The sequence below is a fragment of the Bombina bombina genome, chromosome 1 (genome assembly GCF_027579735.1).
Source record: "Bombina bombina isolate aBomBom1 chromosome 1, aBomBom1.pri, whole genome shotgun sequence".
Classification (NCBI taxonomy): domain Eukaryota; kingdom Metazoa; phylum Chordata; class Amphibia; order Anura; family Bombinatoridae; genus Bombina; species Bombina bombina.
In genome coordinates, this window is record NC_069499.1 from 1222278005 (window position 1) to 1222303564 (window position 25560).

At 38.2% G+C, this 25560-nt stretch overlaps 1 protein-coding gene across 1 annotated transcript in view; it reads left to right on the forward strand.

The window, feature by feature from the left end:
• The window catches only part of LOC128664133 (5-hydroxytryptamine receptor 3A-like), a 172202-nt gene that overhangs the window by 34931 nt on the left and 111711 nt on the right, over positions 1-25560 (forward strand). The window contains exons 3-4 of the mRNA XM_053718839.1: positions 21611-21655; positions 22498-22607. Of these exons, the coding sequence (XP_053574814.1) occupies positions 21611-21655; positions 22498-22607 (155 nt within the window). The remainder of the gene's footprint in view (positions 1-21610; positions 21656-22497; positions 22608-25560) is intronic.

Below are 25560 nucleotides of genomic sequence, written 5' to 3' on the forward strand. Positions count from 1 at the left end.
TTTTGTGACGTAACATACAATACGCCAATCTCAGTCCGACACAGATCGATGCTTACGTCACTACAGATGTTCCGAATGCAAATTCTGCACTATCTGACTACTTTTGCTAGTTATCAAATAACTACCAGGTACGCTCTCAGCTATTCTGGCCCAGCGTACCTGCTTTTCAATCTGCTACCCTGGAGGCGGCGGATGCCATAGGAATCAATGGGAGTCTGAAAGCAGCGAAAGCTTCTGTTCGCTGTTGCCCGATATCCCATTGATTCCTATGGGAGAATAAAAGTTAAGTTTACACCTAACACCCTAACATGTACCCCGAGTCAAAACACCCCTAATCTGCCACCCCCGCCACCACCTAAATAAAAGTTATTAACCCCTATCCCACCGCTCCTGAACCCCGCCACAACTAACTAAACTTATTAACCCCTAAACCGCCGCTCCCGGACCCCGCCGCAACTAAATAAACTTATTAACCCCTAAACCACCACTCCCTCTGCCCACCACCACCTACATTATACTTATTAACCCCTAATCTGCCACCCCCTATACCGCCGCCACCTACATAAAGTTATTAACCTCTATCCTGCCGCTCCCGGAGCCCACCGCAACTGAATAAATGTATTAACCCCTAAACCGCCAGCCCCCCACATCGCCAAGAACTAAATTAACCTATTAATCCCAAAACCTAACAACCCGTAACTTTATATTAAATATTAACTCATTCCTATCTTATAATAAACTTACCTTTAAAATTAAATTAAACTATATTAAACTATTAATTAACCTACCCTAACTATTATAATAAAATTACATTAAACTATATTAAATTACTAATTAATCTAACCGAATATAATAAAATTACATTAAACAATATTAAACTATTAATTAACCTACCCTAACTGTTATAATAAAATGACATTAAACTATATTAAATTAATAATTAATCTAACCTAACTTTTATACTAAAATAACATAAAACTACAAATTAAAATAACTATATTATATATATAAACACCTAACCCTACTCAAATAATTTAATTCTACACTAAAAAATGACAAAGTTCCAAAAAACTAAGTTACACAAAAAATAAACACTAAGTTACAAAAAATAAAAAAGAAATTATCAAAGCTTTAAACTAATTACACCTAATCAAAGGGCCCTATGAAAATAAAAAAGCCCCCCCAAAATAAAAAAAAACCCTAACCTACAATAAACTACAAATAGTCCTTAAAAGGGCCTTTTGCGGGGCATTGCCCCAAAGAAATCAGCTCTTTACCTGTAAAAAAAAAATACAAACAACCCCCCCAATAGTAAAACCCACCACCCACACAACCAACCTCCCAAATAAAAAGCTATCACACTAACCCCAGAAGATTCACTTACAGTTTTGAAGATCCGACATCCATCCTCCAAGAAGCCGGGAGAAGTCCTCATCAAAGCCGGCAGAAGTCTTCATCCAAGCGGCCGAAGTCTTGAAGACATCCGACACGGAGCATCCTCTTCCTCCCGACGACTACCGACGAATGAAGGTTCCTTTAAATGACGTCATCCAAGATGACGTCCTTTAGATTCCGATTGGCTGATAGAATTCTATCAGCCAATCGGAATTAAGGTAGAAAAAATCCTATTGGCTGTTGCAATCAGCCAATAGGATTGAGCTCACATTCTATTGGCTGATTGGAATAGGATGGATTTTTTTCAACCTTAATTCCGATTGGCTGATAGAATTCTATCAGCCAATCGGAAATCTAAGGGACGCCATCTTGGATGACGTCATTTAAAGGAACCTTCATTCATCGGTAGTCGTCGGAAGGAAGAGGATGCTCCGCGTCGGATGTATTGAAGATGGAGCCTCTCTGCGCTGGATGGATGAAGATAGAAGATGCCGTCTGGATGAAGACTTCTGTGGGCTTGGATGAAGACTTCGGCCGCTTGGATGAAGACTTCTGCTGGCTTCGATGAGGACTTCTCCCGGCTTCTTGGAGGATGGATGCCGGATCTTCAAAACTGTAAGTGAATCTTCTGGGGTTAGTGTTAGGATTTTTTTAAGGGTTTATTGGGTGGGTTTTAGTTTTAGATTAGGACTTGGGCCTGCAAAAGAGCTAAATGCCCTTTAAGGGCAATGCCAATCCAAATGCCCTTTTCAGGGCAATGGGGAGCGTAGGTTTTTTTAGATAACTTTTTATTTGGGGGGTTGGTTGTGTGGGTGGTGGGTTTTACTATTGCGGGGGTTGTTTGTTTTTGTTTTTTCACAGGTAAAAGAGCTGATTACTTTGGGGAAATGCCCCACAAAAGGCCCTTTAAAAGGGCTATTTGTAGTTTATTGTAGGTTAAGGGTTTTTATATTTTGGGGGGGCTTTTTTATTTTCATAGGGCCCTTAGATTAGGTGTAATTAGTTTAAAGCTTTGATAATTTTTTTTTTTTTTTTGTAACTTAGTGTTTGTTATTTTTTATAACTTAGTTAATTTTTTGGAACTTTGTAATTTTTTAGTGTAGAATTAAATTATTTGAGTAGGGTTAGGTGTTTAAATATATAATATAGTTATTTAATTTGTAGTTTTATGTTATTTTAGTATAAAAGTTAGGTTAGATTAATTATTAATTTAATATAGTTTAATGTAATTTTATTATAACAGTTAGTGTAGGTTAATTAATAGTTTAATATAGTTTAATGTAATTTTATTATAATAGGGAAGGTTAATTAATAGTTTAATATAGTTTAATTTAATTTTAAAACTAAGTTTAAATTTATTATAAGATAGGAATGAGTTAATATTTAATATAAAGTTAACGGGTTGTTAGGTTTAGGGATTAATAGGTTAATTTAGTTTATGGCGATGTGGGGGGGGGTTAGGGGTTAATACATTTATTCAGTTGCGGTGGACTCCGGGAGTGGCAGGATAGGGGTTAATAACTTTATGTAGGTGGCGGCGGTGTAGGGGGCGGCAGATTAGGGGTTAATAAGTATAATGTAGGTGGTGGTGGGCTCCGGGAGTGGCGGTTTAGGGGTTAATAAGTTTATTTAGTTGCGGCGGGGTCCGGGAGTGGCGGGATAGGGGTTAAACAGTTTAGTATAGTGGCGGTGTTTAGTGACAGTATACAAATAAAGCTGTGAAAAAGCCGAAGAGCAGCGAAATCGATGACTGTTAGTTAAAGGGACAGTCAAGTCCAAAAAAAACTTTCATTTTTCAAATAGGGAATGCAATTTTAAACAACTTTCCAATTCATTTTTATCAACAATTTTGCTTTGTTCTCGAAGGCCTAGATTTGGAGTTTTGTCGGTAAAGACCCGCGTAGCTAACGCCGGCTTTTTTCTGGCCGCACCATAAAAATAACTCTGGTATTGAGAGTCCACATAAAGGCTGCGTTAGGCTCCAAAAAAGGAGCGTAGAGCATATTTAACGCAGCTTCAACTCACGATACCAGAGTTGCTTACGCAAGCGGCCAGCCTCAAAAACGTGCTCGTGCACGATTCTCCCATAGAAAACAATGGGGCTGTTTGAGCTGAAAAAAAACCTAACACCTGCAAAAAAGCCGCGTTCAGCTCCTAACACAGCCCCATTGTTTGCTATGCGGAAACACTTCCTACGTCTGCACCTAACACTCTAACATGTACCCCGAGTCTAAACACCCCTAACCTTACACTTATTAACCCCTATTCTGCCGCCCCCGCTATCGCTGACCCCTGCATATTATTATTAACCCCTAATCTGCCGCTCCATAAACCGCCGCTACTTACATTATCCCTATGTACCCCTAATCTGCTGCCCTAACATCGCCGACCCCTATATTATATTTATTAACCCCTAATCTGCCCCCCACAACGTCGCCTCCACCTGCCTACACTTATTAACCCCTAATCTGCCGAGCGGACCGCACCGCTATTATAATAAAGTTATTAACCCCTAATCCGCCTCACTAACCCTATAATAAATAGTATTAACCCCTAATCTGCCCTCCCTAACATCGCCGACACCTAACTTCAAACATTAACCCCTAATCTGCCGACTGGAGCTCACCGCTATTCTAATAAATGTATTAACCCCTAAAGCTAAGTCTAACCCTAACACTAACACCCCCCTAAGTTAAATATAATTTAAATCTAACGAAATTAATTAACTCTTATTAAATAAATTATTCCTATTTAAAGCTAAATACTTACCTGTAAAATAAATCCTAATATAGCTACAATATAAATTATAATTATATTATAGCTATTTTAGGATTTATATTTATTTTACAGGTAACTTTGTATTTATTTTAACCAGGTACAATAGCTATTAAATAGTTAAGAACTATTTAACAGCTACAATAGTTAAAATAATTACAAAATTACCTGTAAAATAAATCCTAACCTAAGTTACAATTAAACCTAACACTACACTATCAATAAATTAATTAAATAAACTACCTACAATTACCTACAATTAACCTAACACTACACTATCAATAAATTAATTAAATACAATTCCTACAAATAAATACAATTAAATAAACTAGCTAAAGTACAAAAAATAAAAAAGAACTAAGTTACAAAAAATAAAAAAATATTTACAAACATAATAAAAATATTACAACAATTTTAAACTAATTACACCTACTCTAAGCCCCCTAATAAAATAACAAAGCCCCCCAAAATAAAAAAATGCCCTACCCTATTCTAAATTACTAAAGTTCAAATCTCTTTTACCTTACCAGCCCTGAACAGGGCCCTTTGCGGGGCATGCCCCAAGAAGTTCAGCTCTTTTGCCTGTAAAAAAAAACATACAATACCCAAGCCCCCCAACATTACAACCCACCACCCACATACCCCTAATCTAACCCAAACCCCCCTTAAATAAACCTAACACTAAGCCCCTCAAGATCTTCCTACCTTGTCTTCACCTCACCGGGTTCAACGATCTGTCCAGAAGAGCTCCTCCGATGTCCTGATCCAAGCCCAAGCGGGGGGCTGAAGAGGTCCATGATCCGGCTGAAGTCTTCATCCAAGCGGGGCAGAAGAGGTCTTCCATCCGATTGAAGTCTTCATCCAAGCGGGATCTTCTATGGTCATCCATCCGGAGCGGAGCGGCAGGATCCTGAAGACCTCCGACGCGGAACATCCATCCTGGCCGACGACTGAACGACGAATGATGGTTCCTTTAAATGACGTCATCCAAGATGGCGTCCCTCGAATTCCGATTGGCTGATAGGATTCTATCAGCCAATCGGAATTAAGGTAGGAATATTCTGATTGGCTGATGGAGTCAGCCAATCAGAATCAAGTTCAATCCGATTGGCTGATCCGATCAGCCAATCAGATTGAGCTCGCATTCTATTGGCTGATCGGAACAGCCAATAGAATGCGAGCTCAATCTGATTGGCTGATTGGATCAGCCAATCGGATTGAACTTGATTCTGATTGGCTGATTTCATCAGCCAATCAGAATATTCCTACCTTAATTCCGATTGGCTGATAGAATCCTATCAGCCAATCGGAATTCGAGGGACGCCATCTTGGATGACGTCATTTAAAGGAACCGTCATTCGTCGTTCAGTCGTCGGCCAGGATGGATGTTCCGCGTCGGAGGTCTTCAGGATCCTGCCGCTCCGCTCCGGATGGATGACCATAGAAGATCCCGCTTGGATGAAGACTTCAATCGGATGGAAGACCTCTTCTGCCCCGCTTGGATGAAGACTTCAGCCGGATCATGGACCTCTTCAGCCCCCCGCTTGGGCTTGGATCAGGACATCGGAGGAGCTCTTCTGGACAGATCGTTGAACCCGGTGAGGTGAAGACAAGGTAGGAAGATCTTGAGGGGCTTAGTGTTAGGTTTATTTAAGGGGGGTTTGGGTTAGATTAGGGGTATGTGGGTGGTGGGTTGTAATGTTGGGGGGCTTGGGTATTGTATGTTTTTTTTTACAGGCAAAAGAGCTGAACTTCTTGGGGCATGCCCCGCAAAGGGCCCTGTTCAGGGCTGGTAAGGTAAAAGAGCTTTGAACTTTAGTAATTTAGAATAGGGTAGGGCATTTTTTTATTTTAGGGGGCTTTGTTATTTTATTAGGGGGCTTAGAGTAGGTGTAATTAGTTTAAAATTGTTGTAATATTTTTCTTATGTTTGTAAATATTTTTTTATTTTTTGTAACTTAGTTCTTTTTTATTTTTTGTACTTTAGCAAGTTTATTTAATTGTATTTATTTGTAGGAATTGTATTTAATTAATTTATTGATAGTGTAGTGTTAGGTTTAATTGTAACTTAGGTTAGGATTTATTTTACAGGTAATTTTGTAATTATTTTAACTATTTTAGCTATTAAATAGTTCTTAACTATTTAATAGCTATTGTACCTGGTTAAAATAAATACAAAGTTACCTGTAAAATAAATATTAATCCTAAAATAGCTATAATATAATTATAATTTATATTGTAGCTATATTAGGATTTATTTTACAGGTAAGTATTTAGCTTTAAATAGGAATAATTTATTTAATAAGAGTTAATTTATTTCGTTAGATTTAAATTATATTTAACTTAGGGGGGTGTTAGTGTTAGGGTTAGACTTAGCTTTAGGGGTTAATACATTTATTAGAATAGCGGTGAGCTCCAGTCGGCAGATTAGGGGTTAATGTTTGAAGTTAGGTGTCGGCGATGTTAGGGAGGGCAGATTAGGGGTTAATACTATTTATTATAGGGTTAGTGAGGCGGATTAGGGGTTAATAACTTTATAATAATAGCGGTGCGGTCCACTCAGCATATTAGGGGTTAATAAGTGTAGGCAGGTGGAGGCGACGTTGAGGGGGGCAGATTAGGGGTTAATAAATATAATATAGGGGTCGGCGGTGTTAGGGGCAGCAGATTAAGGGTACATAAGTATAACGTAGGTGGTGGCGCTTTGCGGTCGGCAGATTAGGGGTTAATTATTGTAGGTAGCTGGCTGCGACGTTTTGGGGGGCAGGTTAGGGGTTAATAAATATAATATAGGGGTCGGCGGTGTTAGGGGCAGCAGATTAGGGGTACATAAGTATAACGTAGGTGGCGGTCGGCAGATTAGGGGTTAAAAAAATTTAATCGAGTGTCGGCGATGTGGGGGGACCTCGGTTTAGGGGTACATAGGTAGTTTATGGGTGTTAGTGTACTTTAGAGTACAGTAGTTAAGAGCTTTATAAACCGGCATTAGCCCAGAAAGCTCTTAACTACTGACTTTTTTCCTGCGGCTGGAGTTTTGTCGTTAGATGTCTAACGCTCACTTCAGACACGACTCTAAATACCGGAGTTAGAAAAATCCCATTGAAAAGATAGGATACGCAATTTACGTAAGGGGATCTGCGGTATGGAAAAGTCGCGGCTGAAAAGTGAGCGTTAGACCCTATTTTGAGTGACTCCAAATACCGGAGGTAGCCTAAAACCAGCGTTAGGAGTCTCTAACGCTGGTTTTCCCGGCTTACGCCAAACTCCAAATCTAGGCCCATGTATTCCAGTTGAAAGCAAACCTAGGGAGGCACATATGATAATTTCTAAGCCCTTGAAGGCCGCCTCTATTTTATTTACTTTTCACAGCAGGGGAGAGCAAGCTCATGTAGGCTATATAGATAGCATTGTGATCACGCCCGTGGCTAGTGGCAGACACTGCACTAATTGGCTAAAATGCAAGTCAATAGATAATAACTAAAAGTCATGTGATTAGGGGCGGTCAGAAGATGCTTAGATACAAGTTAGTCACAGAAGTAAAAAGTGTATTAATATAACAGTGTTGGTTTTGCAAAAAACTGGGGAATGGGTAATAAAGGGATTATCTATCTTTTTAAACAACAAAAATTCTGGTGTTGACTGTCCCTTTAACAACAGTCCACTGCTCATCGCCCTGTACTTGGTGCGCAGCTTTTTGACAGCTTTTTTGTTAAATAAGGAGAGCATATTCAGGTCCACGGCAGTGATGTTAGGCGATCTTAGGCGAGCATATTGGTGCCGTTGAATGCAAGTAAGTTGACGGCTTGATAAATAGGCCCCATAGAGTCTTGGCACCTCTTGCAGATACCACCTTTAGGGGCAAGGCGGTCTACTGGTAGACCTCGCCGACGTTTTGGGCATCCCTGATCTACATACTGCTACAGAAAGTACTAACCCAATCATATATTCCAGTAAGCCTCTAATAAGTTTGATTAATATATAACTAAATAAACCGAAGTGCAGATCAATGAAGTATTTATCTGGTACCCTCCTTATTCACCTATTAATGTACCTTATTGGTATTGTCACTTACACTTTAATCAATACTCTACTCAGCTACCTTTGAGAAACCCCCCAGGCAATGGAGATTATTATTTAGTTTATTGTAATGTAATAGGAACAAGCCATGCTGAAACATTTATCTAATCTTGTCATCAGAGACCAATTAGGACAGCTATAAGTGAGTGTGCAAACAGCCACCAAGATTATAGCAGTGTTAAACCTGAAGTCTGTACTTCCAATTCTAAAAGGAAGTTTTAGAATTGAATTACAGAAAAACTGAACGAAATAAATAATGAAAATATATTGATTTTTTTCCCCTAGAGTTCATCAAAAGAAAGATAAGCTCAGACATCCATGTAGATACAACTTGACTTTTATTTTCCATAGTTAAAACTAGGAGATTCACACAAAGAAGGAGAAGGTGGTGTGATAAACACGGCTTACGCGTTTCGGAAGATCGCCGTAGTCATAGCCCTGTGCTATATCACACCTGGTACATCTTAAATAATGGGATCCTTCCCCTAATTGGGTAAAAGAGTTTAAAGGAAACATACACCTTCCAACTTTAAAGTGATATTAACATTCAAATGCTACTCTTGATGGCAATATATACAACTTATTCACATAAAAGCAAATGTATATACATACATACAGGACGCATATTGGACAGTATCAAGCTATAAAACTACATTTAAATGCATATATATATATATATATATACATATATATATATATATAAACTCATAAATACTTAGTTAGGGCTCTGTATTTCTTACTGACAACAATTTCTAAGGGGGCATATCAGAAAAATTTCAGCATTAATCCCTACAGCAGAGCTTTCCAAACTTTTCATGTTGGTTACACACTTTTTAGACCTACTTCATTTTGCAACACAGTAATTCAGTTGTACTAGCAAACAGGAGGTTAAACTAACTTGTTTTAAGAGATACAGACACATAAATAAAATATATAATTACAAAATGTATTTACAAGTAACAGTAAGTATGTGTAAGAATTAAACAAAAAGTTTAATAACACCAATAGTTACTTACTATTTTAATGGGATGTATGAGATGATGGGATGAACACAGTTTCTGAATATTTGGTGGAATATTAGATAAAGACACTCGCATTTCATCATCAAGCATTTTTAAGCTTCCGCTTCTTATCCACATATCAAGAGCAGGAGCAGCAATGCACTACTGGGAGCTAGCTGCAAAAAAACACTGACTTCTGACTTCAGCTCAGAGTTTAAGCTGCTGCCCTCAAAGCTCTGCGAGTCCGACTGACTACTGCCCGCGCTGCAAACACACTGCTGTCCCACTCACTGACTACACGTGCAGCCAGGAGCCGATTGAGGAGACTACACGTGCAGTCAGGAGCCAATATGCTGCCACTGAGCTGCGCCAATAGGTTAAGATGATCTGTGACCCACTAGGTATTAATCACGTGTCAACTATGTGATATGCGTAGCAGGCGGGGTGAAAGTCGGAAAGCAAAAAAATCTGTGCTGAAGCAGGGACACACCTACAGACTAAAGTATATAGACAAAAAGGATCAAATACCCCTATATTTGGCCATATATCCATATCCCTATGCTTAAACGTTAACTAAGTTACATAGCAATATTACACAAATTAAAGCTGCACTTTAGTATCAAATGATACATGTATGCACACATAAACCCATGAGAATTTTGATAAGCAACTGTGTCTAATCAATGAATGAATCAAAAAAATATATACATATTGAATTCCCTGAGTAGTGAGTATGTATAAACCTACACAACTTGTGTTACAGCAATAGTAAACCAATAAGAAAAATGTGTAATAATGTTTCTAAGTATATTTTAAAGCTATTCCCAGTAATTCATCAGATCATACTATGAGTTCAGACCATATGGTGTTCTGGTCTTTAATTTAAATATCCAGAACATTTCCCTCTTGTTCAGCATTTTTTGCCTGTTTCCCCCTCTTTTAGGGTTATTGACTTGCTCTATGGCACACCATCTTAGTGAATCAACTTTTTTGTTGTGATGGATAGCAAAATGCTGAACAAGAGGGGTGGAGGATTTTCCAGTACCTATGGTAGATAGGTGTTCCCTGATTCTGGAATTAATATCCCGTGTCGTAAGGCCTATGTACTGAATGTCACAAATTACATGTTAATAGGTAAATGACAAAGGTAGAATTACAGTTTAGGTAGCTATCAATTTTGAATATTCATTTAGTCATGGATGAGGAGAAGTCATTGGTTACAAGGACATGTTCACATGGTTTACATTTTGCACGCCACACCTAAACATCCCTTTATGATGTAACCATCCTTACGTGTTTGGAACAGCTGCTGGAAAGAAATCCTGTGCTCGTGTAGACTGTGGAAACTGCCTGTTCCACCTGACAATAATCCACAAATGTAAATGTCCACAGCACCAGTAATATTTAAAATGTCTTTATTGACAAAAAAACAGCAACGTTTCGTGAGAGATATCACTTAATCATGCTATACACATAATATACTGAAAGCCTCTTTTAAACTGTTTAGTTTGCGCCATTCATTTGTGGCATCAGGCGCCATCTAGTGTCATTCAATAGTTATTACATACCTTTTAATAAAAAAAGAAGTTCATTGTTACAATATATTTCTATCTTACAATAATTTGATAACTATATACTGTACATACACTTTTAATCAACTTTAAAATTGCACTACTACCTTTGATACAGACCTTATATTTTTTTATAAAGATTTCTACATATTGGTTCCAGAAGAAATTAGACAACAGCTCAATGATACAGGGACTTACAGAGAATTGGCACAAAATCCAGTTCACAAAATACAGAGGGAGTTGTTGGCCTGCCTGGAGAGAGCAGTCAAGTTTGGTGTTATAGACACAAAATTAAAAGAGTATTTGTATAATAAAGAACCAAGGACGCCAGTCTTTTACACATTTCCAAAGATACACAAAAGTCTTGCTGCTCCTCCCGGCAGGCCAATTATTTCCAGTGTAGATTCTGCTTTTTCAAATGTGTCGATTTTTATTGATAAGCTGTTACAAGTAGAGTTAATGAGATGCAGCTCTTACAATAAAGACACAGGAGATTTCCTCAAAAAAGTGAAAGAATTGTATTTACCAAAACGCTTGATTTATTTTGATGAAACAGGCATAGGCATTATAAAAAGGGTATTGAGTGTGGATAGATGTTTTTTTAACAACAGCAATGTGTATTTGTTGAGGAACTTTTAAGGGTTATTCTATAGTGGAATTACTTCATGTTTCAAGATGACTGGTTTATCCAGATAAAAGGGACAGCCATGGGGTCCAACGTGGCCCCATCATACGCCAATTTATTTAGGAATATGGTTGAAGAAAAGATTATCTATGAGAATGAATTGTTCAAACTATTTGGGGGCACATGGTGGTGCTTTATAGATTATATTTTTGGCGTATGGTGGGGCAACGTGGACACCCTAACCAGATTTGTTGCTGACTTGGCGGTCAGAGATTTAGAATTTACGTTAAGCTATAGTGAAGAGAGTATAATGTTCTTGGACACCAGGGTATATAAGAAAGACACTAAGTTAGAATTTGACTTATACACAAAAGAAACTGACAGGAATACACTCCTTCAGTATGATAGCTTTCACCCACGTAAGTTAGTGGAGTCACTCCCTTAAAGCCAACTCATGAGGGTACAACGGATAGTCACAGAACCTGAGAATTATAGTAAAAGACTTAAAGAAATGCAAAATAAATTCCTTAATAGAGGGTATCCACAAGTGGTCATAGACAAGTGCAGCAAAGCTTTGGAAGAAATAAAACCAAAGACAGATAAAAATAAAAACAGAATGTTTTTTTCTTCACAATATAGCTCCCAAGGTAACCAAATAGACAAAATAATAAATAAACATTGGCCTATACTTCAAAAATGTAATAGCCAGGTGGAGGAATTTAAGGAGAGACCAATTATAGAATAAAAAAGGGTCAAGAATTTGAGTGACCATTTTGTGAGGTCTGATATAGAGCCAGCTAAACAAAAACAACAAAGCTATTAGGGTAAAAAGAACCTAGGGTGTTATCCTTGTTTGGGATGCATGAGCTGCAACTCGATTATTAGAGGAAAATAATGTGTACATCCTAGAAGTGGCCAAAGATTGACCATTATAATTTTTTCCACATGTGATACAACTTATGCTGTGTATCTAATAACGTGTCCATGTTCTCTCATCTATATTGGAGAGACGGTAAGAAAAGTTAAAGATAGAATGAGTCAACACTGCTCCAATATTAGATGTGGGGACAAGGAAGCCCCTGTATCCCATCACTTTTTGTAAAAGGGACATAATGTAAGCCAACTCAGGTGGATCAATAGGTTGGGGTCAATGGCCCCTAATGGCATGAATAGGGATTTTGAATGGTCAGTATTCTGGTAAAATGGCTGGAACCAATATGTAGAAATCTTTTAAAAATATATAAGGTCTGTATCAAAGGTAGTAGGGCAAATTTAAAGTTTATTAAAAGTGTATGTACTGTATTTAGTTATCAAATTATTGTAAGATAGAAATATATTGTAACAATGAATTTGCAACAAAGAACTTACGGGTAGATTTAGAGTTTGGCATTAGCCGTCAAAAGCAGTGTTAAGGGGTCCTAACTCTGCTTTTTACCGCCCGCTGGTATTTAGAGTCAGGCAGGAAAGGGTCTACCGCTCACTTTCATTCCGCGACTCCAGGCTACCGCAGATCCCCTTACGTCAATTGCGTATAATATCTTTTCAATGGGATTTGCCTAACACTGGTATTTGGAGTCTTGGAAGAACTGAGCGGTAGAGCCTCTACCGACAAGACTCCTACCGCCAAAAAAAGTCAGTAGTTAAGAGCTTTATGGGCTAACGCCGGAATATAAAGCTCTTAACTACAGTGCTACAAAGTACACTAACACCCATAAACTACCTATGAACCCCTAAACCGAGACCCCCCCCCCACATCGCCAACCCACTAAGAAAATTTTTTAACCCCTAATCTGCCGACAGGACACCGCCGCAACCTACATTATCCCTATGAACCCCTAATCTGCTGCCCCTAACATTGCCGACACCTATATTATATTTATTACCCCCTAATCTGCCCCCCCCAACGTCGCTGCTACCTTACCTACACTTAGTAACCCCTAATCTGCCGACCGGACCCACTATAATAAATGTATTAACCCCTAAACTGCTGCACTCCCGCTTCGCAAACACTATAATACATTTTATTAACCCCTAATCTGCCCTCCCTAACATCACCGCCACCTACCTTCAATTATTAACCCCTAATCTCCCGACCCCAACGTCTCCGCTACTATAATAAAGTTATTAACCCCTAAACCTACGTCTAACCCTAACCCTAACACCCCCCTAACATAAATATAATTTAAATTAAACTAAATAATATTCCTATAATTAAATAAATTATTTAAAACTAAATACTTACCTATAAAATAAACCCTAACGCCTAGATTTAGAGTTCTGCAGTAGCCGTCAAAAGCAGCGTTAAGGGCTCCTAACGCTGCTTTTGGCGCCCGCTGGTATTTAGAGTCGTGTAGGTAAAGGTCTAACGCTCACTTTCAAGCTGCGACTTTTCCATACCGCAGATCAATGGGATCTTCCTAACGCTGGTATTTAGAGTCTTGGCTGAAGTGAGCGTTACAACTCTACCGACAAAACTCCTCCCGCCCATGGAAAGGCTGTAGTTAAGAGCTTTATGGGCTAACACCGGTATATAAAGCTCTTAACTACAGTGCTCTAAAGTACACTTACACCCATAAACTACCTATGTACCCCTAAACTGAGGTCCCCCCACATCGCCGCCACAAAAATAAACATTTTTAACCCCTAATCTGCCGACTGCACATCGCCGCCACCTACATTATCCCTATGAACTCCTAATCTGCTGCCCCTAACATCGCCGACACCTACATAATATTTATTAACCCCTAATCTGCCCCCCCAACGTCGCCGCTACCTAACTACACTTATTAACCCCTAATCTGCCGACTGGAGCTCGCCGCCACTATAATAAATGTATTAACCCCTAAAACGCCGCACTCCCGCCTCGCAAATCCTATAATAAATATTATTAACCCCTAATCTGCCCTCCCTAACATCACCGCCACCTAATTTCAAGTATTAACCCCTAATCTGCTGATCGGACCTTGACGCTACTCTAATAAATGTATTAACCCCTAAAGCTAAGTCTAACCCTAACCCTAACACCCCCCTAAATTAAATATAATTTTAATCTAACGAAATAAATTAAATCTTATTAACTAAAGTATTCCTATTTAAAACTAAATACTTACCTGTAAAATAAACCCTAATATAACTACAATATAACGAATAATTATATTGTAGCTATTTTAGGATTTATATTTATTTTACAGGCAACTTTGTATTTATTTTAACTTAGTACATTAGCTATTAAATAGTTATTTACTATTTAATAGCTACCTAGTTAAAATAATTACAAAATTACCTGTAAAATAAATCCTAACCTAAGTTACAATTAAACCTAACAGTACACTATCATTAAATAAATTAAATAAATTACCTACAATTACCTACAATTAAATAAACTAAACTAAATTACAAAAAAAAACAAACACTACATTTCAAAAAATAAAAAAAGATTACAAGAATATTAGGCTAATTACACCTACTCTAAGCCCCCAAATAAAATAAAAAGCCCCCCAAAATAATAAAGGCCCCTACCCTATTCTAAATTAAAAAGTAACCAGCTCTTTTACCAGCCCTTAAAAGGGCTTTTTGCGGGGCATGGCCCAAAGTAATCAGCTCTTTTGCCTGTAAAAAAAAAAACACAATACCACCCCCCAACATTACAACCCACCACCCACATACCCCTACTCTAACCCAAACCCCCCTTAAATAAACCTAACACTACCCCCCTGAAGATCTCCCTACCTTGAGTCGTCTTCCCCCAACCGAGCCGAAGTCTTCATCCGATGGGGCAGAAAAGGACATCCAGACCGGCAGAAGTCTTCATCCTATCCGGGTAGAAGAGGACATCCGGACCGGCAGACATCTTCATCCAAGCGGCATCTTCTATCTTCATCCATCCGACAAAGAGCGGCTCCATCTTCAAGACCTCCGACGCGGAACATCCTTTTTCACCGACTACTAGACGATGAATGACGGTTCCTTTAAATGACGTCATCCAAGATGGTGTCCCTCGAATTCTGATTGGCTGATAGGATTCTAACAGCCAATCAGAATTAAGGTAGGAAAAATCTGATTGGCTGATTGAATCAGCCAATCAGATTCAAGTTCAATCCGATTGGCTGATCCAATCAGCCAATCAGATTGAGCTCGCATTCTATTGGTTGATCAGAACAGCCAATAGAATGCGAGCTCAATCTGATTGGCTGATTGGATCAGCCAATCGGATTGAACTTGAATCTGATTGGCTGATTCAATCAGATTTTTCCTACCTTAATTCCGATTGGCTGATAGAATCCTATCAGCCAATCGGAATTCGAGAGACGCCATCTTGGATGACGTCATTTAAAGAAACCGTCATTCGTCGTCTAGTCGTCGGTGAAGAAGGATGTTCCGCACCGGAGGTCTTGAAGATGGAGCCGCTCCTCGTCGGATGGATGAAGATAGAAGATGCCGCTTGGATGAAGATGTCTGCCAGTCCCGATGTCCTCTGCTGCCCGGATAGGATGAAGACTTCTGCCGGTCTGGATGTCCTCTTCTGCCCCATCGGATGAAGACTTCGGCCCGGTTGGGTGAAGATGACTCAAGGTAGGAAGATCTTCAGGGGGGTAGTGTTAGGTTTATTTAAGGGGGGTTTGGGTTAGAGTAGGGGTATGTGAGTTTGCGAGGCGGGAGTGCGGCGGTTTAGGGGTTAATAACTTTATTAGAGTAGTGGCGAGGTCCAGTCGACAGATTAGGGGTTAATAAGTGTAGGTAAGGTAGCGGCGACGTTGGGGGGCAGATTAGGGGTTAACAAATTCAATATATGTGTCGGCGATGTTAGGGGCAGCAGATTAGGGGTTCATAAGTATAATGTAGGTTGCGGCGGTGTCCGGAGCGGTAGAATAGGGGTTAATTGTGTAATGCAGGTGTCAGCGATAGCGGGGGCGGCATATTAGGGGTTAATAAGTGTAAGATTAGAGGTGTTTAGACTTGGGGTTCATGTTAGGGTGTTAGGTGCAGACTTAGAAAGTGTTTCCCCATAGGAAACAATGGGGCTGCATTAGGAGCTTAACGCTGCTTTTTTGCAGGTTTTTTTTTAGCCCAAAATGCCCCATTGTTTCCTATGGGGGAATCGTGCACGAGCACGTTTTTCCAGCTAGCCGCTACCGTAAGCAATGCTGGTATTGAGAGTTGAAGTGGCGGTAAATATGCCTTTACGCTCCCTTTTTGGAGGCAAACGCAGCCCTTCAGAGAACTCTAAATACCAGTGTTGTTTAGAAGCAGCGCTAGAAAAAAAAGACGCGTAGCTAACGCACCCCTTCGGCCGCAAAACTCTAAATCTAGGCGTAATATAGCTACAATATAACTAATAATTACATTGTAGCTATTTTAGGATTTATGTTTATTTTACAGGCAACTTTGTATTTATTTTAACTAGCTAAAATAGCTATTAAATAGTTTATAACTATTTAATAGCTACCTTGTTAAAATAAAGACTAAATTACCTGTAAAATAAATCCTAACCTAAGTTACAAATACACCTAACACTACACTATAATTAAATTAATTAAATAAATTAACTACAATTAGCTAAACTAAAATACAAGTAAATAAACTATTCTATAATACAAAAAAAACAAACACTAAATTACAATAAATAAAAAAAAAAATACAAGAAGTTTAAACTAATTACACCTAATCTAAGCCCCCTAATAAAATAAAAAATCACCCCAAAATAAAAAAATGCCCTACCCTATTCTAAATTACAAAAGTAATCAGCTCCTTTATCAGCCCTTAAAAGGGCTTTTTGCGGGGCATTGTCCCAAAGTAATCAGCTCTTTTACCTGTAAAAAAAAATACAACCCCCCCAACATTAAAACCCACCACCCACATACCCCTACTCAAACCCACCCAAACCACCCTTAAAAAAACCTAACGCTAACCCCCTGAAGATCTCCCTACCTTGAGTCGTCTTCACCCAACCGGGCCAAAATCTTCATCCAAGGTGCGCAGAGAAGGTCCTTCACCCGGTAGAAGTCTTCATCCAGGCGGCGTCTTCCATCTTCATCCATCTGGAGCGGAGCGGAGCCATCTTCAAAGGAGCCGACGCGGAGCCATCCTCTTCAACCGACGACTAAACGACGAATGAAGGTTCCTTTAAGGGACGTCATCCAAGATGGCATCCCTTCGATTCCGATTGGCTGATAGGATTCTATCAGCCAATCGGAATTAAGGTATTATTATTATTATTATTATTATCGGTTATTTGTAGAGCGCCAACAGATTCCGCAGCGCTATTGGCTGTTCAGCCAATCGTATTGAGCTTGCATTATATTGGCTGTTCCAATCAGCCAATAGAATGCGAGCTCAATCCGATTGGCTGATTGGATCAGCCAATCGGATTGAACTTCAATCTGATTGGCTGATTGAATCAGCCAATCAGATTTTTCCTACCTTAATTCCGATTGGCTGATAGAATCCTATCAGCCAATCGGAATCGAAGGGACGCCATCTTGGATGACGTCCCTTAAAGGAACCTTCATTCGCTGTTCAGTCGTCGGTTGAAGAGGATGGCTCCGCGTCGGCTCCTTTGAAGATGGCTCCGCTCCGGATGGATGAAGATTGAAGACGCCGCCTGGATGAAGACTTCTACCGGATGAAGGACCTCCTCTGTGCACCTTGGATGAAGAATTCAGCTCGGCTGGGTGAAGATGACTCAAGGTAGGATGATCTTCAAGGGGTTAGCAATAGGTTTTTTTAAGGGGGGTTTGGGTGGGTTAGAGTAGGGGTATGTGGGTGGTAGGTTTTAATGTTGGGGGGGTATTGAATTTTTATTTTCAGGCAAAAGAGCTGATTACTTTGGGGGCAATGCCCCAAAGGGCTGGTAAAAGAGCTGATTACTTTTGTAATTTAGAATAGGGTAGGGCATTTTTTTATTTTGGGGGGATTTTTAATTTGATTTTATTTTTTTGTGTTATAGATTAGTTTATTTAATTGTATTTTAGTTTAGCTAATTGTAGTTAATTTATTTAATTAATTTAATGATAGTGTAGTGTTAGGTGTATTAGTAACTTTGGTTAGGATTTATTTTACAGGTAATTTTGTACTTATTTTAACTAGGTAGCTATTAAATAGTTATTAACTAATTGTACCTAATTAAAATAAATACAAAGTTGCCTGTAAAATAAATATAAATCCTAAAATAGCTACATTGTATTGTAGCTATATTAGGGTTTATTTTATAGGTTAGTATTTAGTTTTAAATAGGAATAATTTATTTAATTATAGGAATATTATTTTCTTTAATTTAAATTATATTTAAGTTAGGGGGTGTTAGGGTTAGGGGTTAATAACTTTATTATAGTAGCGGCAACGTTGGGGGCAGCAGATTAGGGGTTAATAATTGTAGGTAGGTGGCGGCGATGTTAGGGAGGGCAGCGGGTTAATACAATTTATTATAGTGTTTGCGAGGCGGGAGTGCAATGGTTTAGGGGTTAATACATTTATTATAGTGGCGGCAAGGTCCGGTCGGCAGATTAGGGGTTAATAAGTGTAGGTAAGGTAGCAGCGACGTTGGGGGGGGCAGATTAGGGGTTAATAAATATAATATAGGTGTCGGCGATGTTGGGGGCAGTAAATTCGGGGTTCATAGGGATAATGTAGGTGGCGGCGGTGTCCAGAGCGGCAGATTAGGGGTTAATAGTATAATGCAGGTGTCAGCAATAGGGGGGTGGCAGATTAGGGGTTAATAAGTGTAAGGTTAGGGGTGTTTAGACTCGGGGTTCATGTTAGGGTGTTAGGTGCAGACTTAGAGAGTGTTTCGCTGCGCTAGGAGCTGAACGCTGCTTTTTTGCAGGTGTTAGGTTTTTTTCCAGCAAGCTCAGCCCCATTGATTCCTACGGGGATATCGTGCACAAACACGTTTTTCCAGCTTACCGCTACCGTAAGCAACGCTGGTATTGAGAGTTGAAGGGAAGGTAAATTATGCTCAACGCTCCCTTTTCTGAGCCTAATGCAGCCACTCAGACAATTCTAAATACCAGCGTTGTCTTAAGGGTGCGTTGGGAAAAAAAGCAGCGTTAGCTACGCGGGTCTTTACCGACAAAACTCTAAATCTAGGCTTAGTCTTTTCATTAAAATGGATGTAATAACTATTGAATGACACTAGATGGCGCCTGATGCCACAAATGAATGGCGCAAACTAAACAGTTTAAAAGAGGCTTTCAGTGTATTATGTGTATAGCATGATTAAGTGATATCTATCACGAAACATTGCTTTTTTTGTCAATAAAGACATTTTAAATATTACTGGTGCTGTGGAAATTTACATTTGTGGATTATGATGTAACCATGAACTAGAGGGGGTTGGTGATTTTAGAAGGTGAGATTAGATTACCTATAGTTTTACTTCGTCTATAAGAACACCTAAATCCATTTTTTACACAAGCAATCCAAAGTGCTTTCTCACAATTTTGCACACCTCAGTATAGTTTGTGCTGTGATCAGTAATAAAATTAACACCCTTGAATTGGTTATGCGGTTTCTCTTCCTTTCTCTCACTCAGAAGTGAGGTCCTAGAATGTAGGTGTTCGTAATGACAATGTAAAACTATAGGTAATCTAATCTCAGTTTATTCCTATATACTGTATAATATATGCATTTAAATGTATTTTTATATCTTGATACTGTCTAATATGCGTCCTGTATGTATGTACTGTATATACATTTGCTTTTATGTGAATAAGTTGTATATATTGCCATCACAAGTAGCATTTGAATGTTAATATCACTTTAAAGTTGGAAGGTGTACGTTTCCTTTAAACTCTTTTACCAAATTAGGTAAAAGATCCCATTATTTAAGATGTACCAGGTGTGATATAGCACAGGGCTTTGACTACGGCGATCTGCCGAAATGCGTAAGCCGTGTTTATCACACCACCTTCTCCTTCTTTATGTGAATCTCCTGGTTTTAACTATGGAAAATGAAAGTCAAGTTTTATCTACATGGGGCGTCTGAGCTTACCTTTCTTTTGATGAACTTTATTACTTTCAGCAAAGCATCAGAGCCCGTATACACCCTTTTTACCTGCGGTAACATATCCCAGTCATATTTGAATTAAGCACTGAGTGTGACGTCATCAACGGCTGCCAGAGGAGTCGGCCATGGAGCGAGCCATAAACCGAAAGCGGAGTATCGAGGGAGACAAGGTTCCAGTAGTGGGGAGAGCAGGTAGACATGGTGAGATACACTCCTCATTAAGTTGTAGTGTGGTGTCGCCTCCTCACAAAAGGATCCGGACTTGGAAAACACCTTCACCTGCATAGTGCATTTGGCTCCATTTTTCTGGTAAGAAGATGCCGTAGTTTGTATACTGGGATATGCCTTTCTAAGAAAAGTATTTAGGTCGTATCACTAACTTCTATTTTTTTAATTAAACATAAATTAACAACTGTTTAATATTCCCTTAAGTCATGATACTAATGCACAGCCATCTCAAACTCAATAAAATGAGGTCTGATGTTGATTTAAAATAATAAACAAAATTTAAGAATAATATTGAATTAGCAAATGTATACTCATGTAATTAAGTAGAATTAAGGAGCGTGTTTTGTGGAGGATCAGCAAAATAAATCTTTCCATATGGCCAAAACATGTGCAAATGTATGTGTGAATAAATAAATCTAACTATAAATGTGTGTGTGTTTACTTGTAAAATGGTTATTTTGTGTGAGCGCAAACATATTTCTGTTTTAAATGTAGAAATGTATTAAAGGGACAGTCTACACCAGAATTGTTATTTTTCTAGTTTTGCATAACCAGCACAGTTATACTAATACACATTTTACCTCTGTGATTACCTTGTATCTAAGCATCTTCTGATAGCCCCCTGATCACATGACTTTTTATTTATCATCTATTGGCTTGCATTTTAGCCAGTTAGTGCTGTGTTGTGCTGACTCTTAAATAACTCCATGGGTGTGAGCATGATGTTATCTATATGGCCCATATGAACTAGCAGTCTCCTGAGGTGGAGGTGCGGTTGATAACTGAGATTATACACATTTAAATTTAAAAAAAAAAATCTATGTATTCTGCTCTATAGGTTTCAGTCTCATTTTATTATGTTGTGTTTATTATTGATGGAAACTGAACTATTCATTGTGCATGATTTTATTATTTGGACCAACCTATTTTACAGGATGAAAAACTGCAAATTTTGCAAGTACTGATGGACTTTGAGATGGTAAGAGGATAATTTTACATAGAAATATTGGATGTAATATTAAATTAAATATATTTAAGACACTATACTATGAAAAAACAGAATATTCTGCTTTAAAGGCACAGTAATATCACTGGCTTACCCTATGTGTTCAGCTAGCTCCCAGTAGTGTATTGCTGCTCCTTTAACAAAGGATACCAAGAGAATTAATAACATTTGATAAAAGAAGTAAATAGGAAGTTACTTCAAATTGTATGTTCTATCTGATTCATGTAAGAAAAAAAATGGGTTTACTCTTCCTGTTACATATAAATATAACGGTGTCTTTATCTTTGATATTAGATAAGTTAGGCTTAGAATCCCCATGCAAATGCTATCAGCTGCAGTAGCTCGTTGCCATTTTCCTAAAGCTAATGCTGTAACTCATGCCAATGATATATCGTTAAAGCAACTTATATTAATAAAAAGCCAATATATATATATACTGTATATAGATAAAATCTATTCTGCTTACTTAAGAGTAGAGTTTAAAACTGCAAGTGTTATGGAGTGATAACAATCCTTTTGCACAATCCATAGTATTTGCATTGCTGCTGGTATTACAAGTCAATGATTAATATTTATCATGCAAGCATTAATATAGGGGACCCCTACACAATGTGACACTGGGAACTGTCTAGCCAATCCCTTGGGCTGCTCTTATCCTCATCACACACACAGCTTTCCACCTAACTGCATCAATCCTGCGCTCTCATTCTGTCTGAAATGTTGTGCTTTATGTTTGCAGGCTGTATATCATACCCATTGTTTTGATGTGTTTATGATCATCATCATTCCAATAATTTAACTCTTTTTATCTACAGAGCTGGGGAAATGCACTGCTGACCTGGGATCCACAAGATCACTGCGAGATTTCACGAATTTCCATCCCTTATGATTCCGTTTGGATCCCTGATATTTACATCTCTGAAATGTATGTAAATTAACATTGCCTTTGTAAACCAATGAAATGCCAAACAATATGGAGAAAAATAACACCCCCAAAAAATCAACATGTAGGAAGAGGGGCAGCAGCTAGAAAAATATATGAGACAGAGTGTTGTGGGATATGAATTGAAAGAGTTAGATAAAACTGGGAGAAACAATGAGTAAAAAATGAAAATGGTGGTACGGTTATCTTTAACACTTGAAAGATGGGTGGGCAGTGGGCACTTATAAAACGAAGGCCTAGATTACGAGTTTTGCATTACGCTGTGCTACGGCTATACAGCTGAAAAATTGGCCATTGCGCGTGGAATGGCCAGTAACGCATATGACGAGTCACGGCGGTATAGCTATACCACAGGCATTTTAGCCTGTAACGCAACGTCCATTCCGCACTAAAAAAATGACGTTTCAGTGCGGGATTTTTCATAGCGCCGTATTACAGGTTGTGCGGTCCGGCTAAAATGCTTGCTTTACAGCCTATACTGACATTTTAATGGCTTGCACCCAGTCAAAAATTATTAACACCTCCTAGGTAAACTTAACCTCCACAAAGGGCCAGTTATTGGCTTGTCATGCTGCTGGGTCACCTGATCAACTGCAATGTACCTGGCAAGGACTTAAATGCAGAGGCCTAGTATCCATTTCTATTGTAAACTGGTGATAAGGTCTATGGAAATGTTTATGTTTTATGTTACTAGACTGGTTTACAACTAGGCCATAGTTATTATTGGTCCATAATGCAAAAAATGGCATGCTTTAATAAATTAGAGCATTACAATGTCCTTTAAAGTAGATTTGAAACTGAGATAAATAAAATGCTACTAACAATGGAAATGGTTTTAGCGCTAATCTGGTATTTAAAAACCACTCTAACTTCATTAGTTGTAGAAAAATTAATATAAACTCACAAAAGATGGGAGATATGTAATAGGATGAAAATCTTTAAATATATTGAGAGACTTAAGGGGGTGATTATAGTGAAAAAGTGACATGCTTGAATTTGCTAAAATCTGTAATTTTATCACTAGTGATGCTGCATGATTATGGGCTAGATTACAAGTGGTGTGGTATATTGCATTTTCGCAATCGCAAAAACTCCACTAAAGTTAAGCTTTTTGTACTAGTTGGGTTGCGCTCGTATTACAAGTTAAAAACATTTTTTTTTTTGCGCAAGTGGTATCCCGACTAGCGCAAAAATCTGAACATTGAATTTTCCCTGCCCGTTTACGTATTCCCCTATAGAAGTCAATGGGGAAAAAAAGTGGAAAAAAAAATCTTACACCCGACTATCGCGCAAACACAATCGCATTTTCGCAATTGCACTAACCCAACATGAAAATATGAATATTTCATATTCCAGTGTTCTTAACATTATGAAATATGTTCTATTTATTCATAATTAAATATTTCTACATATATCTGATGTTTTTTTTAAAAAAATATATATTTATACCTATATATATATATAAATAATAAGATATAGGTATAGATATATACAGATATACATGGGAATATCTATTTACAAATACTTAGAACATATTCTTCTATGTGCAGAACATTGGAATACAAATACATCTTTAGCAATGTATCTGTATGTATTTCTATGTTAAAGTATCTTTGAGCCCTTTTTTGTGCAATATTTTTTAAACATAATTTTTATTAGATGGTGTTATGAGTGTAACTGTACTTTATAATTTATGGATAGGGAAAAGGAATGGGGATAAGAATGGATTCCTAATACATTAATGTTAATACGCTTTATTGAATCAGCTATATATGTATATTATAGTTTAAAAACAAACTTTATTCATTATAGTTTAAAAATGGAGGTGAGAACCTCGTCACCAATAACTACCACCACCTATACAAAACTCAAAAAACGGAACTAAAACCAGAACCGCTGTGGGCTAACCCCCCTGTGTTCCTGGCCGATAGCTGGAATCATCGGCTTCAGGTGCCAGAGGTAGCTGAACACAATGTTCTGGGATAAAATAAAGAGAACTGAAGCTCAATATTACACCTCAGCGTTTCTCAATGGGGTTCAAGTGATTTTTGACAAGCTGAATGCCGGAGACTCGCCTCATTTTAAACTCATTATTGCCGATATTTGGCCAAAAGAAAGTAATTTTCTATATACACCTCCATACTAGCCAATCATTGCCATTATTCTCCACTAATGTGTCATTCAACCTAAGTCTCGTACTCACAGAGTAAGTTAAATGTGTCCCCTCTGCCTAAAAGAGTATACTATACACCCGCACTTATTAAGGCAATTGAACTGCTTCCTGATTGTAAGTAAGAAACTCATTCTACGATTAGACTTATTAGTGAATACAACAATCTACTTAGGAGTATTATTGTAGTATGTTGTTACAATTACATGACAATCAGATTTTTGATATGTTTGTATAGGGGTTATACTGTTAATGTATAATGTATTAATCACTCATTTATTTTATGAGCCATGATAGTATGATACTATGTTCACAATGTGGATACATGCATGTAACAATCTAATAAATGAGTTGGATTGGCTATAACAGACCTCACAGTCATTACCATAGGCCACTACCACAACAAGTGTTGTTAATTATCTCAATTAATTTGTTAGGTATATATAGCAAGTGTTTTTATAACTATTTGTATTAAGCCTGATGAAACAGCCACTGGCTGAGAAATGCGTCGCTTGTTTTTAACCTTGTTTTAAATAAAGTAAGTCTATTACTTTTAAACACTTGCTGCCTATCTCTGAATTACTTTGGATCAACTTTTTTGGCCTCATGGATCATCTGGAGGTTTGGAGTTTCCTGCTTGCCCTTGAATAAGTCTGTTGGGTGACTGAATTGATCCCATCCTGCTATACTAGCATCACTGGTGATGCTACAATAAATGTGAGTGCATATTATACCAACTGTTTGCATTTACCTTGGCTAAACTGT